General features: G+C 42.7%; 1 protein-coding gene across 11 annotated transcripts in view; it reads right to left on the reverse strand.

Annotated features, from left to right (window-relative positions):
• KIAA0586 (KIAA0586 ortholog) overlaps nt 1-18,911 on the reverse strand; it is a 134,105-nt gene that overhangs the window by 106,805 nt on the left and 8,389 nt on the right. For all 11 annotated transcript variants that reach the window (XM_073349974.2, XM_073349981.2, XM_073349977.2 and 8 more), the window contains exons 5-8: nt 13,411-13,480; nt 11,099-11,273; nt 2,623-2,859; nt 1,331-1,502 (exon numbers count right to left, since the gene is read on the reverse strand). In XM_073349974.2, coding sequence (XP_073206075.2) covers nt 1,331-1,502; nt 2,623-2,859; nt 11,099-11,273; nt 13,411-13,480 — 654 coding nt within the window. The remainder of the gene's footprint in view (nt 1-1,330; nt 1,503-2,622; nt 2,860-11,098; nt 11,274-13,410; nt 13,481-18,911) is intronic.

An 18,911-nucleotide genomic window follows, 5' to 3' on the forward strand; every position in this document is an offset into this window, starting at 1 on the left:
ACCATTTTTATATGGTTATATATTTTGTACAAAGTATGCCTTGTGAGGTATCACTTGAAAACTCATGAGCGACTGAACATTATTATCATGTTAGCATGTGTGTATCATCATTGTATATGGAGTTATGAGATTTCGCTATGTTTACTTTGTTACTCAGCTTTTTGGGAGTCTGGGAAATGCCCACAGACCAGCTCCTCAGAAATAACAAAGTTCTTGCATGTAATCTCAAATGTCTTGTACACAGAAGGTGCGAGCAAGAAATTTACAATTCATCTGAGACACGCTTTGAATCTCACATACATAGGAGACTGCTCTGTCTATACCCCAGCAGGGGGAGAGGAGGGCATGGCGGGGGGGTGGGGGAGTTGCTCCTCAAGGAGAGGAGGAGGGTATAAAATAAGAGAAAATGGCATTACTTCTCTCTTTCCGCACCTCTAATGAAATAAGATTGCTTGAAAGACTTTGAACTGGGGAGATTGGTCCCAACTGGGGAGGGTATCCAGGCTGTGTACGAAGAACTGTGAACTGCCAGCAACATCCAGAGGGGCGAGAAAAGCTGTTTGCTTCAAATTTTACTTAACTTGGTAAAGTTTAGGAATTATATTGCAATTTTATCATTTCATTTCTTTTCGTAACCAATTCTGACCGTATGCCTGTATCGATTATCACCTAAAATCTTTCTTTCTATAGTTAATTAACGTAATGATGGACTTATGAGCTTGCTCTGTCCAAGGCAATCTTGAGCAGTGTAAGATGCACATTTCTGTGGTGCAAGGCTGAGGGGATTTGCAGGTGTCTTCCTGCTTACAGTTCAGGAGTGGCTAGGAGAACATTCATGTTACTTAGCTGGGTGTGCCTTACATGCTGATGGCTGCGTGAAAGCAAAGCCTGGAGGGGCTACTTTTCACTAGCATAGCAGTGTAAGAGAAGACCTAGGCTGAAGAATTAAGGGAGCACAGTGATTCCACAGTCCAGATTGTATCCTGGGAGATGTCACACCCAGGGCAGACAAACCCTAGCAAGAGTCCAGGGCAAGGTACAGCATGATCGGGCAGTGTACAAGTTTCCACATTCACTCTCTTTTATAGAACAGTCTTGGGCCTCTCAAATATAATCAGCTGGGTGAGCATAAGTATCCACTAAACTCCAAAATCTCACTTTAATTTGATATAAATGTTTTTAGTTTATGTATTACGCACTGTATTAAAGAAGGTAATATCAGTTGTGCAAAAATATTTGTTATCCCTTAGTAATATGTTGTCCTAAATTTTACAAAAGAAAGATTAAGACAGAAATAAAACTGAATATCTATATTAACTGAATTATTCACCTCGGGTGGGCACAGAGTTGGTAGAGAATAAATTCCTATGACATGAAGAGACTTGGCTGGTAAGTGGTTGCTGTAGCTCTGGGTTTGTAGAATGCTTTGCCACCAAATTGGAAGATGGTATATTAACTGGCTGGAAACCACCTGTGTTGATTGCAGAGCTAATGAGATGAGACTAAGAGACAAACGGTACCAAGTTAATTAAAAAAAAGAAAAGAAAGGAATTATAGCTATTTAACAAACTGAACAAGCAAATATGTAATATAATTGTTCTAACTGGAATCTGGTGGAAAAATCATAGACAGAGGGCTAAGAAAACTAATACTTCCTCATTGTTTTGAAAGGTAGAATAAAACAAAACTGACTTATAGGAATCTCCCCCCCACCCCACCCCCAAAAAAACAAAACAAAACAGGGAGGAATAAGTATTCCCATTCTAGCTGGTTCCCAAAAAACAGACACAGTAGGATAAGAGGGATTTTTTCCCCAAATTCTTAGGGTATGTCTATACTGCAATCGCAGAGTGTGATTACAGCTCAGGTAGACATACTCAATTTAGCTTTAATCTAGCTAGCCCGGGTAGTGGAACAGTGAAGCTATGGCAACACACGCTTCAGTACAGGCTGTTCAAACCCATCCGGAACTGTGGGTAATTACTCACAGAGCTAGTCTTCACCAAAATGCACACTGATGCAGATCCACTGCAGATTAAAGCGAGCTCAGGTATGTCTATCTATGCTACAATCACATACACACATGCCTGACAGCACTGTTATTAAGTTGAAAGCTTCCCAAACAATCTATTGTACTTGTTCCCATGACAGTGGTATCCAACGGCCTCACAATCTAATGTATTTATCTTCACAACACCCCTATGAGGTAAGGAAGTGTTGTTATCCCCATTTTACAGATGAAGAACTAAAACAGAGAAGCCCAGTGACTTGCTCAAGGTCAAACAGGAAGTCTGTGGCAGAGCAGGAATTTGAATCCCATTCTCCAGGTCTAGGCTAACCACTAACCACTGGATCATCCTCCCTCTCTGGAACTAGGTCATAAAACCTCTCTGTCCTATACCACACATTCTCCTCTACAATTTTAACTGCTTAGACAGGTAAAAAGCCACCAAACTAATCTCCCTGGCATAGACATATGGGCACAATAACAATCTCATACATGTGAAAGTACTGTTGCAGCTTTACTCAGTTAAAGAAATTTAACAACAAACTTCAGTATAACTAACGCCAAGACACAGAGGCAGAGAAACAGCAAGAAGCTCTATATTTCTATGCAGGTACCTGAATATGTATTTGTTGCTGTTGTAACTTTTCAAGATGCTGAATCCGCTGTTCCATGAACACATTCATCTGTTTTTCAAGTTCGTTAACCTTGTCATGACAACGGGATCTCTCCTGTTGTTGAGTCTTTATATTTGTTTGCTGTTCTGCAACGCGTTGCAGCTGCTTGTCCGTCTCCTGGAGTTTATTGAGTAATGCTGAAACAGAGTTAACTTTTGCTTCCAAATCGCTTTGAACCTGAGGAAAAAAAATTAGACTCTCTATATAGTTCAAAGAGAAGTATAGTTATACATTTTTAAAACTCTTGAGTTTGAAACCTGAGGCAAGAGGAAGTAGGTATTAATGCCATTCCTGTTTGTTCCCAATATCCCTCCCCCACCATCACATCACACACTTTTTGGCATCTATATTTTCTTCAAAAGATACAAATAATAATAGTCCTGATTTGGGATGATTTAACGCCACAAGAGAACCTTTCCAAAGATAAATACAGCATTAAAAAGTTAGTGTTCATTAGTGCCAAGCCACATTTTACCCAAATAAAATGAACAAAAACATCCCTTAAAATAGGCAGTACCCAACATTATCAGATTGCTACAGACTTTCTTTTTATGTTAAACCAATCTTTACATTAACTCTCATTGGCAAAAAACCCCAAAACTATAGCATATAATTATCACCCTGAGAAAACTGTGGGTTTGTTTTTCTAAAAAAAAATTCACAGCAGCGCCATGGGTGTTTGAATTTAACAGCATATACGTAGCTGCAGAGTCTTTTTCCCCCTCTGCTCCAAATGCTGCCATTTTCCCAACAGCAGGGAGGCAGAAGCAGGCATTCTCACTTCCACCTCCCTGCCAAGGTCACCCCTGCTCACAGGGTTACTGTCTCATCATCCGTTGCAGTTCGTCCAGCCCAGCCTAGAACAGGGATTGGGGTTGCCTCGCCCCACACTCAGCTACAGACCAAGACTGCTGCACAGTTGCTTCCTGTCCAATTCGCAGGGAGAGTGGGTGGCACAGACAATGCACAGCCATTAGGAGCTCTGACCCACCCCATAGCAGTGCCCAGTAGGCAAAGGAGCTGAGACCAGGATCCGCTGCTTGGAACACAAGAGAAGATGAGAGAGGGCCCTGCCCTGGCAGGGGGATCTGCGTGAGACTGTAATCCATCCCTGTTCAATCTTGCTGCTCAGTATGATTCTCATTGCTGCTTATGTCCCTATGTAGGCCACTGCTTCTGGTGCAAGGCCACAAGCACAGACTGTTGGGACCACAACATCATGCATACTTGGGATGACCAGCAGTGGGTCCAGAACTTTTGCATGAAGAAAGCCACATTTCTGGAGCTTTGTGAGCAACTTGCCCGCATCCCCCAGCGTAAAGAGACACATCTGAGGTCATTCTTGGCAGTCCAGAAGTGGGCTGCTATAGCTGTCTGGAAGCTGGCTACTCCAGACTGCTAGAGGTCCATTGGCAAACAGTTTGGAGTTAGAAAGTCGACCGTGGGTAAAGTGGTGGCAGAGGTAACTGAAGCAAACAGGCATGTGGGTTACCCCAAAGTGGCTGGCATTAAAGATATTCCAAAGGTAATGGCTGACTTTGAGAGAATGGGGTTTCCTGACTGGGGGGGCCATTGATGGCATTCAGGTGCCCATAATTTGCCCTCCTCAAGAAGCACACGAGTACATAAACCACAAAGAGTACCACTCCATTGTTATGCAGGCACTCATGGATCACAGAGGCAGATTTATGAATGTCAGATTGGGCTGTACAGGAAAAATGCATAGATTCATAGATACTAAGGTCAGAAGGAACCATTATGATCATCTAGTCTGACCTCCTGCACAACGCAGGCCACAGAATCTCACCCACCCACTCCTGCGAAAAACCTCTCACTTATGTCTGAGCTATTAAAGTCCTCAAATCGTGATTTAAAGACTTCAAGGAGCAGAGAATCCTCCAGCAAGTGACCCGTGCCCCGTGCTACAGAGGAAGGCAAAAAACCTCCAGGGCCTCTTCCAATCTGCCCTGGAGGAAAATTCCTTCCCGACCCCAAATATGGCGATCAGCTAAACCCTGAGCAAATGGGCAAGATTCACCAGCCAGATACTACAGAAAATTCTTTCCTGGGTAACTCAGATCCCACCCCATCTAACATACCATCACAGGCCATTAGGCCTGTTTAACATGAATATTTAAAGATCAATTAATTACCAAAATCATGTTATCCCATCATACCATCTCCTCCATAAACTTATCGAGTTTAATCTTAAAGCCAGATAGATCTTTTGCCTGCACTGCTTCCCTCAGAAGGCTATTCCAAAACTTCACTCCTCTGATGGTTAGAAACCTTCGTCTAATTTTAAGTCTAAACTTCCTGGTGGCCAGTTTATATCCATTTGTTCTTGTGTCCACAATTGGTGCTGAGCTTAAATAATTCCTCTCCCTCTCCAGTATTTATCCCTCTGATATATTTATAGAGGGCATGATACCAGTGTTTTGCCGCTCAGAAGTCTACATTCATAGACAAGCTGGGACACTATTACCACCAAATGACATTGAATTAAATAGTGTTACTGTCCCCATTGTTCTTCTGGGAGATCCTGTGTATCCTCTTTTGCCTTGGTTTCTGAAGCCATGCCCTGATTTCAGAGGCCCTGGCAAAAAAAAGAGATATAATTACACTCCCAGCAGGTGTAGAATGGTTGCTGGCAGATAGTAACGCCTAATAAGACAGAATTATTTCAGGGGCAGATAAAGATCTGCAAAGTCAACAGACACCTGATTCCCCAGAGGCCCGAGATATATAAATCAGAAGTAAGAAAACCAGGTAAGTATCTACGTGCTTATATGACCCTCCATCACCGCCATATCTAAGCACCTCAAACATTACTGATTTTACCCTCACAACACCTATGAGGTACTGTGCGGGGTTTGCAGACCCCTCCTTAAGACTAAAGCAGTGATGGAACTGGACCAAGAAGGCCCTGCCCCTCAGCAGCTGCAGAGCATGCTCCAAATGGAAGACCTGCTTACAATGGGACGGTGGCAATCAAGTGGGGAGAGAGTGAAGGAGAGGCTATCTACAGGAAGAAAGCCAGTTAGTACCTTCTGGAACACAGGAATCCACAGAGGAAGGACCTAGACCGTGGGTAACGCCGAAATGGGCAGCAAGGCTAAAATCATAGGACACTGAAAAGGGAGGACTGGGAAGGTCTGACAAACTATCTGAATTGCTGAGACTGTTTGAATAATCCTCTGTGAGGAATGAAGCAGAGGGCTGTGGCCATGCCCCAAACTGAAGAGAACACCGGACGGTGGGTATGAAGTGGCCCAGGGTAGGCTGATCTGGATATCAGCTAGAGGGGACAGAAACAATTCCCACTCCTCCCCACTTAGGCCCTGGGTTGACAGTCAGTGGAAAGGGTGGGCCTGGGTTTCCCTACCCTTCCCTCCACCTTAGACTGATCAGGGGCAATCCAGAGAAAGACAGATTGACTTGGTTGCCAGGGCTTCATATTGCTTGATAAACCTCCCCCTCCCGCTGCCACAGGACTCTAGAGACTGAGTCATGGCCTGCCTACTAGGCCTCCTGGCCCCTACATGAACCCTACAGGTACTATCCCTATTTTCACAAATAAGGAACTGAGGCACAGAGAAATGTAGTAACTTGCCCAAGGGCACACAGGAAGCCTGTGGCAGAGGTGGGAATTGATCCTACATCTCCTGAGTCCCAATCCAGTACCTTAACCCCAAAATCATCTTGCTTCTCTCCCATGCTATCTAGAGCATACCTGTGTGTGAACTCTGATCTTCAGGAAACTGCTATACACATTATGTTGACTGCATGCTGGAGGTTTTTTAAATGAGCAGTAAGAAGACTGATCAGTGTCTCTTTTTGAGATACCAGATGAAAACTGCCTCTTGACTCTACAGAAATTCACCGGAATCAAACCTCATTTATCATTGTACTCTCCAGTTAACACAAACCTGACCTCTCTTTTTTGGATTCTGCAAAATAGAGTTACATCTCAATAAGAAGTTAGGCAAAGTTCCTTCTTTCTGGCTTGAACATTGATAGACTGACCAACCAGGCACAGCCACATTTGAATTACAGATGCGGTGTTTTGTCTAAAGTTTTGGCCATCCAGTTTTTATTAAGGAGATTTACACAATAGACAAAAAGTTAAAGCTACACCAAAGGGGATCTATAAACAGCAGCGTAATCTATCAAACATGGGCTTTCTCCCATCCTATTCACTACTGTCAAGGTTCCTCCCCCACTCTGAACTCTAGGGTACAGATGTGGGGACCTGCATGAAAAACCTCCTAAGCTTATCTTTACCAGCTTAGGTCAAAACTTCCCTAAGGTACAAAATATTCCACCCGTTGTCCTTGGACTGGCCGCTACCACCACCAAACTAATACTGGTTACTGGGGAAGAGCTGTTTGGACGCGTCCTTCCCCCCAAAATACTTCCCAAAACCTTGCACCCCACTTCCTGGACAAGGTTTGATAAAAAGCCTCACCAATTTGCCTAGGTGACTACAGACCCAGACCCTTGGATCTTAAGAACAATGAACAATCCTCCCAACACTTGCACCCCCCCTTTCCTGGGAAATGTTGGATAAAAAGCCTCACCAATTTGCATAGGTGACCACAGACACAGACCCAAACCCTTGGATCTGAGAACAATGAAAAAGCATTCAGTTTTTTACAAGAAGACTTTTAATAAAAAATAGAAGTAAATAGAAATAAAGAAATCCCCCCTGTAAAATCAGGATGGTAGATATCTTACAGGGTAATTAGATTCAAAAACATAGAGAACCCCTCTAGGCAAAACCTTAAGTTACAAAAAAGATACACAGACAGAAATAGTTATTCTATTCAGCACAATTCTTTTCTCAGCCATTTAAAGAAATCATAATCTAACACATACCTAGCCAGATTACTTACTAAAAGTTCTAAGACTCCATTCCTGGTCTATCCCCGGCAAAGACCCAGCATACAGACAGACACAGACCCTTTGTTTCTCTCCCTCCTCCCAGCTTTTGAAAATATCTTGTCTCCTCATTGGTCATTTTGGTCAGGTGCCAACGAGGTTACCTTTAGCTTCTTAACCCTTTACAGGTGAGAGGAGCTTTCCCCTGGCCAGGAGGGATTTCAAAGGGGTTTACCCTTCCCTTTATATTTATGACAACTACGTACTGCACAACATCGCACAACATCACACTATCTACTGTGACACTTCCCAGGGTACCCTGGGCTGTGAGGCACCTCACTACCACCTGCTCTTACCATGAGGGAATCCTGTTTGTGCCTGCTGTGGATCAGCTCCCTGCTTCCAACAGCCTCTGGCAAAACAAGTTGCCTTCCAGGCTTCTGCAAGTGTCATGCTCTCTGTAAAGGTTAGCAACAGGTACACACCAACCCCTGAGTCCTCAGAGCATCCCTCTGGAGTACCCAACGTCTGATCCACTGAACATTCACCGAACTCTTAGATTCTCTTCTCCTAAGGGTATAGCAAACATCAGCTTACAAGATCCAACTCAGAATCATTAATCTGCTTAACATACAGCACTTACAAAAAGAAGGATTCTAGGTGGACTCCTCCTGAAGGTCGAAACAGCAGACTGGACTTCTACATAGAATGCTTCCGCCGACGTGCACGGGCTGAAATTGTGGAAAAGCAGCATCACTTGCCCCATAACCTCAGCCATGCAGAACACAATGCCATCCACAGCCTCAGAAACAACTCTGACATCATAATCAAAAAGGCTGACAAAGGAGGTGCTGTTGTCATCATGAATAGGTCGGAATATGAACAAGAGGCTGCTCGGCAGCTCTCCAACACCACTTTCTACAAGCCATTACCCTATGATCCCACTGAGAGTTACCAAAAGCAACTACAGCATTTGCACAAGAAACTTCCTGAAAAAGCACAAGAACAAATCCACACAGACACACCCCTGGAACCCCGACCTGGGATATTCTATCTACTACCTAAGATCCATAAACTTGGAAATCCTGGGCGTCCCATCAGCTCAGGCATTGACACCCTGACAGCAGGATTGTCTGGCTATGTAGACTCCCTCCTCAGGCCCTACGCTACCAGCACTCCCAGCTATCTTCAACACACCACTGACTTCCTGAGGAAACTACAATCCATCGGTGATCTTCCTGATAACACCATCCTGGCCACTATGGATGTAGAAGCCCTCTACACCAACATTCCACACAAAGATGGACTACAAGCCATCAAGAACACTATCCCCGATAATGTCATGGCTAACCTGGTGGCTGAACTTTGTGACTTTGTCCTTACCCATAACTATTTTACATTTGGAGACAATGTATACCTTCAGATCAGCAGCACTGCTATGGGTACCTGCATGGCCCCACAGTATGCCCAACATTTTTATGGCTGATTTAGAACAACGCTTCCTCAGCTCTCATCCCCTAATGCCCCTACTCTACTTGTGCTATACTGATGACATCTTCATCATCTGGACCCATGGAAAAGAAGCCCTTGAGGAATTCCACCATGATTTCAACAATTTCCATCCCACCATCAACCTCAGCCTGGTCCAGTCCACACAAGAGATCCACTTCCTGGACACTACAGTGCTAATAAACAATGGTCACATAAACACCACCCTATACTGGCAACCTACTGACCGCTATTCCTACCTACATGCCTCCAGCTTTCACCCTGACCACACCACACGATCCATTGTCTACAGCCAAGCTCTGCGATACAACCGCATTTGCTCCAACCCCTCAGACAGAGACAAACACCTACAAGATCTCTATCAAGCATTCTTACATCTACAATACCTACCTGTGGAAGTGAAGAAACAGATTGATAGAGCCAGAAGAGTTCCCAGAAGTCACCTACTACAGGACAGGCCCAACAAAGAAAATAACAGAACGCCACTAGCCGTCACCTTCAGCCCCCAACTAAAACCCCTCCAACGCATTATTAAGGCTCTACAACCTATCCTGAAGGATGACCCAACACACTCTCAAATCTTGGGAGACAGGCCAGCCCTTGCCTACAGACAGCCCCCCAACCTGAAGCAAATACTCACCAGCAACCACACACCACACAACAGAACCACTAACCCAGGAACCTATTCTTGCAACAAAGCCCGTTGCCAACTGTGTCCACATATCTATTCAGGGGACAACATCACAGGGCCTAATAACATCAGCCACACTATCAGAGGCTCGTTCACCTGCACATCCACCAATGTGATATATGCCATCATGTGCCAGCAATGCCCCTCTGCCATGTACATTGGTCAAACTGGACAGTCTCTACGTAAAAGAATAAATGGACACAAATCAGATGTCAAGAATTATAACATTCATAAACCAGTCGGAGAACACTTCAATCTCTCTGGTCACGCAATTACAGACATGAAGGTCGCTATCTTAAAACAAAAAAACTTCAAATCCAGACTCCAGCAAGAAAACCTGGATTTGTGCTGGAAATGGCCCAACTTGATTATCATACACATTGTAAGGAGAGTGATCACTTTAGATAAGCTATTAGCAGCAGGAGTGTGGGGTGGCAGGAGGTATTGTTTCATGGTCTCCGTGTATATAATGTTTTCTGCAGTTTCCACAGTATGCATCCGATGAAGTGAGCTGTAGCTTATGCTTATGAGCTTATGCTCAAATAAATTGGATAGTCTCTAAGGTGCCACAAGTACGCCTTTTCTTTTTGTGAATACAGACTAACACAGCTGTTACTCTGAAACCTGTCACTTAGATAAACTTATTCTTGCTTTCACTGTAAATATATCAAAGAACTGAGACTCAACTGACAATAAGAATATTGGAAACAAATGATTACACATAAAACAAAATAATAATATGCTTTCTAGAACCTCAGCTTCACTCACAGGACAAACCCCTAACTCCTACAGAATAGCTTACTCCAAGTCCTTTCCCCAGCACTGTCAACCAGGATGTCTGAGATCCTCCTTTCATGTTTGTCTCAAGGCACGCTACCTCTGTGTGTGTGTGTGTCTCTCTCTATATATATATGTAACACACACACACACACAAATGTCTCACATATTTTCTGTATATACATCTCACAATAATTAAGATGACAAGAGGGACACAGACTTCCAGTAGAGATCTTACATGACCCCTTCTGGTAAATCCAGAAGATCCCTGTACCCCAGTGTACCTTGTGCCTTCTGCTATTGGCATCAAGAGGCCCTTGAGTCAAACCTACAAATACATAGAACAGATCTCACTGAACACACCCAGTGTTTGCATCGTTTTGTCATCCCCTCCTACCCACCCAATGAGCCATGCTGTTCATTGAGATGACTGTGAGCATATATGAAGCGGATACAAACGAAAGACATTGGGAGCTTCACTACTAGCCACCTCAGAGTTATTTATTATTTCTACTATTTAACTTGATAGAGAACTAATTTTACCAAAAGAAGTCTTACTTTGAGAAGAGGAGCTGTTGTAGCAATGGCAGCCGCTGTGGCTGCCGCGATGGTTGTAGCTGAATCTATATTGCTGTGTGCTGACCTGGTATCTTGAGCACTCTTTTTCTTTTCCGTAGATGCATTTTCTAAAAGCTGTACCTTCACCTCCTTAAATACAGGAGGGTTTTGGGTTCTATAAATACAAAACATATCTTCCTGTGAATGGCATTCTTGTCAATTCCTGATCAAGCATAACGTTCCCGTTCCCTCCTTCCCCATAAACTAGCCTTTCTTCAGCACTATTAGCCATTGTGAGGTTTTCCAGGGATACCCAGGATTGTGAGGGACCTCACCACCACCTGCCCTTAGCATGAGGATGTCTTGTCTGTGCCTGCTATGGAGCACCTCCCTGAAACCACCCAGACTCTGGCAACACAAGCTGCCTTCCAGGTCTCCGCAGGCCTTACTCTCTCTCTGTACAGGTTAGCAACACACACACCAACCCGCAAGCCTTCCAAATGTTCCTCTGAAGTGCTCCGCCCCCATTTAACTGGACACTCACAGAACTCCTAGATTCGCTACCTCCAAAGGAATAGTACAAATCAGGTTGTAAGAATCAACTTAATACACGGTTTCAGAGTAGCAGCCGTGTTAGTCTGTATTCGCAAAAAGAAAAGGAGTACTTGTGGCACCTTAGAGACTAACAAATTTATTTGAGCATAAGCTTTCATGAGCTACAGCTCACTTCATCGGATGCATACAGCTCCCCTGTATTTTCCACTGAATGCATCCGATGAAGTGAGCTGTAGCTCATGAAAGCTTATGCGCAAATAAATTGGTTAGTCTCTAATATGCCACAAGTACTCCTTTTCTTTTAACTTAATACACAACACTTAGATATACTTTACTTATAGTGAAAACAAGAATACATTTATTATCAAAGAACAGTGATTCAAGTGAAAGAATGAGAATACAGGAAACAAGTAGTTACATACAAAAAGGAATCATAACATGCTTTCTACAGACTAAGCTTAATACACAAGGCATTCCCTATCCCTTACAAGAAAGTCTTTTTCCAAGCATTTTAGTCACGTTGGATGAAATCCCTTCTCATAAGATAGACTCCAATGGCAACTTGTCCTTACAGAACGAAGGGATAACTTGGGGGTTCATCTGCACCCAGATATAGTTTCAGAAGTTCATTGTCCTACTCCTAAACAGGATAACTCTTGCTAGTTTTGTTTTTTCCTGCAACCTCCACAATCTATTGATTGGTATTTTGCTCGGTCTGTAAATGGGCATCCATTGAGAACCACACAATACTTAATTTGCACATCACCAGCCAGAGTGAGATAAGCATCTCTTCCCATCTCCCTGCCAGGAGTATGTGGATTATCTTTTGGGGACCTGTCTTAACTCAGACCCGAAGAACATAATTTTTAGTATCTATACGTAACTTCACATGTACGTACATGTACATTTTCTGTACGTACATCTCACAATGACTATGATTTCCAGTATGACACTTTCATTACAGACCTTACATGATATTCTTTGCTGGACCAGCATGTAGATATCAGACCCAGGGGATTCCTGTAACCCTTATGTACCTCAGTGCCCTTTGCCAGTTGGCATCAAGAGGTCCTTGGGTCACACTCATACAGGCATTTATGGCTTCTCCAACAATAAACTTCCTTTAAAGAAAAATTACACATTTCTACCACATAGCTGACACTGAAGAATTTTACTTAAATCTTTATTGCAACAAGATAATAAAGATTTGTTTCAGAGGTACCATTTGTTAATGTTTGTAATATTAAGGGCATGGTCTGTCTATGGTATTACTGCAACCATGACACACTATGGGGTGACAAGCTGGCTGTCACCTAATTCAATTACATATGCAGTTCTAGACTGTGGTATAGACTTGACTGTAACCAGGCAACAGTCCAAGTTGAAGGCTGCTAGCGGCAGGGACCTTATCTCCTTATTTGTTTGTAAAATGCCTAGCATGCTTTGGGAACTAAATAAATCAGAACAATTCCTGCCCCATTTTTTGTATCACGAAGGCATTATTCCAAAAGGTTTTTGAAAGCATTACAGAAAAATAATTGTACAAAATAGTAAAGACACTGTAGGGCAGATAGACTTCAAACCAGAAAATGAGTTCTGAAAAAAATAGTTCCACAAGTATAAACGAAATATTAATGGAGGAGAATAAAAAACCATTTTCCTTTTACCAGTGCTACTAAGAGGGATCAGGGAAACCAGGAACCACATATCTTAATAGAAACTGAACAGCTGAGACATTATTCACAGCTCAAACTTACCTCTGTTTTAACACAGCGCGCAAAGCTTCTTTCTCGCCAGTAGTGTACTGAGAAATAAATATATCATCATCTGTGAAACAAGAATATAATATACACTTTGTCAATTTAATTTTCAGGTCTCATTTTATAAAGATAAAAACAAAGTTATTTCAGTAACATGTAGAAATTTGGTATAAAGTACATCACAGCTCAATACACAAGCCACATTATTTCAGTGTGTAAATAGTTTTCTTCACAGGTAATAGCTTCAAGTTATGAAAAGACAAACATTAGGCATCATTTAACATAGGGCTAAAAAATCTGAGCATCATTCACTACTGCATTTTAAAGATAGTCAGTGATAAGACAACCCAATGCACTATGAGAATAACTACGAATTTATTTTCTCTCACATAAAGCATTGAATAATTTGAGAATGCTGTCAAAATAATGACAGTTTTGAATGTGTGCAGCACATGACATATTCATTTAAATTGTACAAACTCTAACCGAAACTTTCTAATAAACAAAAATGAACTAAAACTGCATAATATTAATATTTGTTTTTCCTGTGCTATCATAAAGTGCAACAAAAGCCTTCACCCACCATCAAATGCTCTAGAAGGTCCCCTAATCAGGATTCTACCCCAGTGTGCATCACAGAGGACCCCAAATCCAACAGTCATAAGCAAGCTGCACCAAGTTTACTTAGTAAAGGATCTTGAACATTCAGAGTAAGCAGCACTGCTTGCTATAGATAAACTATGTTACAATACAACCTTGCTAATATGCGTATTGCTAATCTGCACATTTTATAATGCACACACAACAGAGCAGCCTTCTACCTCCCTCTCAGCAAAGATTTAACAGAAGTTGTAGTAAGATCTCATTATCAATACTACTGTACATTATTTAACAAAACACATATGTTGCACCTTGATAAGGGCTCGGTCCTCCTTTACCCCACCCTGAGGGCTGCACAAAGGATGGATCTTCTCTTAATATACGAAGTAGTATCAGATAAGGTTAAACTGCACTTGAAAAGCAATGACTAAATTAAATTTTGCAATGCATTAACCTTGCTCATTTTTAACTGTTTGTTTGCTTATTTATCAGTTTGTGAAATTTAGTAATTCACAGTGGGGTCTCTCCTCCTCAGTAATGTTCTGAAAAGTGACTAGGTTTAAACATGCCCTTTCTTACTCTACAAATCCGATCCTTGTATGTATTTAGTTATATCTGCTAACCTCAGTGTTTAAAAATAGGGGTGTGTGTGTGTATGCATTCCTATTTATCCTGGTCATCAAAGACTTGCGAATCTGTGCAACTCCACTGAGGGCAATGGGGTTGCAAAGGTTGACTGAGGTCAGAATTTGCCCCACACTGACAATGAACAATCCACTGAATGCATCCGATGAAGTGAGCTGTAGCTCACGAAAGCTTATGCTCAAATAAACTCTAAGGTGCCACAAGTACTCCTTTTCTTTTTGTGAATACAGACTAACACGGCTGCTACTCTGAATCCAGGAAGAATCACTGACTTTCATATTCCAGACTGAGTTTGCAAGGCTGGCAGTCAGAAAAGCATCTTTATACACGTAAGCTGAGCACACAGAATCTGGAAATCGTTCATGTACAACTGTGGATCTTCTTTCTAAAGAGACAATATCGGCAAGGTAATATCTTTTGTTGGACCAACTTCTGTTGGTGAGAGAGACAGGCTTTGAGTCACAAAGAGCTCTTCTTCAGGTGTAGGAAAGGAACTCTGAGCATCTCAGTTAAATGCATGGTGAAACAGATTGTTTCGCATAAGTAGTTAGAACATATTTTAAGGGACTGTTCAAGAGAGAGTGGCCCATTAACACCTCTGCAATCATAGGACAAAAAGAGGGGTTTAGTGGGTTACAGCTTGTTGTAAGAAGCCATAAATCCAGTCTCTGTTCCATCCATGAGTTTCAGTTTCTAGCAGAGTAATGAATTTAAGCTCCCAAGCTTTTGAAAGTATTGTGCAGGTTTCCTTTGAGGATGTGAACCGATAGGTCAGATAGAGAGTGACAGCCTTGTGAAAAGCTATGATGCTTTCCCAGACCTGAAGTAGAGCTCTCTGTGGCTTGAAAGCTTGTTTCTCTCACGAACAAAAGTTGGTCCAACAAAAGATATTACCTCACCCACCTTGCCTCTAATATCCTGAGATCAACATGGCTGCAACTACACTGAATACTCCTTTTGACAGCTGTTTTGACAGAGTAGAACTATACTTCAAAAATTGGCATCTCTGATTTAAATGAGAGATTAGGATTGGGAAAAATATTTAGATTTTATTAATGTAAACTCATTTTTTCAACATGGAAACAGTGAGTTTTAAGTGTTTCACTTTTATACGACCAATATAAGATACAGGAATCTAAAAAAAAGAAAAGGATTACTTGTGGCACCTTAGAGACTAACAAATTTATTTGAGCATAAGCTTTCGTGAGCTACAGCTCACTTCATCGGATGCATTCAGTGGAAAATACAGTGGGGAGATTTATATACATAGAGAACATGAAACAATGGGTGTTACCATACACACTGTAACCAGAGTGATCACTTAAGGTGAGCTATTACCAGCAGGAGAGCAGGGGAAAAAACCTTTTGTAGTGATAATCCAGGTGGGCCATTTCCAGCAGTTGACAAGAACGTCTGAGGAACAGTGGAGGGGGGGAACAAACAAGGGGAAATAGTTTTACTTTGTGTAATGACCCATCCACTCCCAGTCTCTATTCAAGCCTAAGTTAATTGCATCCAGTTTGCAAATTAATTCCAATTCAGCAGTCTCTCATTTTTTTGAAGTTTTTTTGTTGAATAATTGCAACTGTCAGGTCTGTAATTGAGTGACCAAAGAGATTGAAGTGTTCTCCAACTAGTTTATGAATGTTATAATTCTTGATGTCTGATTTGTGTCCATTTATTCTTTTACGTAGAGAATGTCCAGTTTGACCAATGTACATGGCAGAGGGGCATACTGGCACATATCACATTGGTAGATGTGCAGGAGAACAAGCCTCTGACAGTGTGGCTGATGTGATTAGGCCCTATGATGGTATCCCCTGAATAGATACGTGGACACACTTGGCAACAGGCTTTGTTGCAAGGATAGGTTCCTGGGTTAGTGGTTCTGTTGTGTGGTGTGTGGTTGCTAGTGAGTATTTGCTTCAGGTTGGGGGGCTGTCTGTAAGCAAGGACTGGCCTGTCTCCCAAGATCTGTGAGAGTGATGGCTCATCCTTCAGAACAGGTTGTAGATCCTTGATGATGCGTTGGAGAGGTTTTAGTTGGGGGCTGAAGGTGATGGCTAGTGGCGTTCTGTTATTTTCTTTGTTGGGCCTGTCCTGTAGTAGGTGACTTCTGGGTACTCTTCTGGCTCTGTCAATCTGTTTCTTCACTTTACTTCAGCAGGTGGGTATTGTTATTGTAAGAACGCTTGATAGAGATCTTGTAGGTGTTTGTCTCTGTCTGAGGGGTTGGAGCAAATGCAGCTGTATCGTAGAGCTTGGCTGTAGACAACAAATTGTGTGGTGTGGTCTGGATGAAAACTGGAGGCATGTAGGTAGGAATAGCGGTCAGTAGGTTTCCGGTACAGGGTGGTGTTTATGTGACCATTGCTTATTAGCACTGTAGTGTCCAGGAAGTGGATCTCTTGTGTGGACTTGTCCAGGCTGAGGTTGATGGTGGGATGGAAATTGTTGAAATCATGGTGGAATTCCTCAAGGGCTTCTTTTCCATGGGTCCAGATGATGAAGATGTCATCAGTATAGCACAAGTAGAGTAGGGGCATTAGGGGACGAGAGCTGAGGAAGCGTTGTTCTAAGTCAGCCATAAAAATGTTGGCATACTGTGGGGCCATGTGGGTACCCATAGCAGTGCCGCTGATTTGAAGGTATACATTGTCCGCAAATGTGAAATAGTTATGGGTGAGGACAAAGTCACAAAGTTCAGCCACCAGGTTAGCCGTGACATTATCGGGGATACTGTTCCTGACAGCTTGTAGTCCATCTTTGTGTGGAATGTTGGTGTAGAGGGCTTCCTCATCCATAGTGGCCAGGATGGTGTTTTCAGGAAGATCACTGATGGACTGTAGTTTCCTCAGGAAGTCAGTGGTGTCTCAAAGATAGCTGGGAGTGCTGGTAGCGTAGGGCCTGAGGAGGGAGTCTACATAGCTAGACAATCCTGCCTGAGATGATGGGGCGTCCAGGATTTCCAGGTTTATGGATCTTGGGTAGCAGATAGAACATCCCAGGTCGGGGTTCCAGGGGTGTGTCTGTGCGGATTTGTTCTTGTGCTTTTTCAGGGAGTTTCTTGAGCAAATGCTGTAGTTTCTTTTGGTAACCCTCAGTGGGATCAGAGAGTAATGGCTTGTAGGAAGTGGTGTTGGGAGAGCTGCCTAGCAGCCTCTTGTTCATATTCCGACCGCACCTCCTTTGTCAGCCTTTTTGATTATGATGTCAGAGTTGTTTCTGAGGCTGTGGATGGCATTGTGTTCTGCACGGCTGAGGTTATGGGGCAAGCGATGCTGCTTTTCCACAATTTCAGCCTGTGCACGTCAGTGGAAGCACTCTATGTAGAAGTCCAGTCTGTTGTTTCGACCTTCAGGAGGAGTCCACCCAGAATCCTTCTTTTTGTAGTCTTGGTAGGAAGGTCTCTGTGGGTTAGTATGCTGTTCAGAGGTGTGTTGGAAATATTCCTTGAGTCGGAGACGTCAAAGATAGGATTCTAGGTCACCACAGAACTGCATCTAACAGTTATAATCTGTTTAATCTAACAGTTATCCCTATACACAGGGATATCACGGAAACAGAAAAGTTCAAGAACTGATGTATTCTCACAAGGAACCTCAGGATTTACACATTTATTTTAGATGCCCGTAGGAGAGGGGCAAAAGCATTATTTAACCCTATATAATTCATAGCAGTAACTCTTAAAAGAATCAAACACATTTTGAAAGAAATTAAGAAAAAAAACTATAAGAGGAAAGTAATAATTTATCATAAAATGAAGTGAAGTAAACATCTTAGCAATTTACTACAAGACCATTACCTGACCACATGGTGCTTCAGTTTAAGATTACACAACCTACCCCCCTCCAAATTGCACCTAGGGCACCAAACTCCCAACAGAAGGAATCTCTCACAAACCAACTTGTTTAGTTGTAAGTAGGTTCCCATAGCAACAATCCAACCCTTGCACCATTCCTTAAAGGGGCTGTACTTTCTCTTAAGTTTGACAACTAAATAGAGAAAAAACACACTTTTAAATAGATTTCAGGCCAGAAGAGACTATTATTATAATCATCATCTAGCCCAGTGGCCCCCAAACTTTTCATAGTTGCAACCCCCCCTTACCCTTGTCTCCCCTCCAGTCCCACGCGGGAGCCAGGGCTAGGATCGGAGAGGGGTGCGGTCAGGAGTAAGGGAGCCAAGGCCGGGGCTGCAGCTGGGCTAGAATGGAGCCATGTCCAGGGACCAAGGCTGGGGGCAGCTCCAGG

Source organism: Lepidochelys kempii, chromosome 6 (genome assembly GCF_965140285.1).
Source record: "Lepidochelys kempii isolate rLepKem1 chromosome 6, rLepKem1.hap1, whole genome shotgun sequence".
Lineage (NCBI taxonomy): Eukaryota > Metazoa > Chordata > Testudines > Cheloniidae > Lepidochelys > Lepidochelys kempii.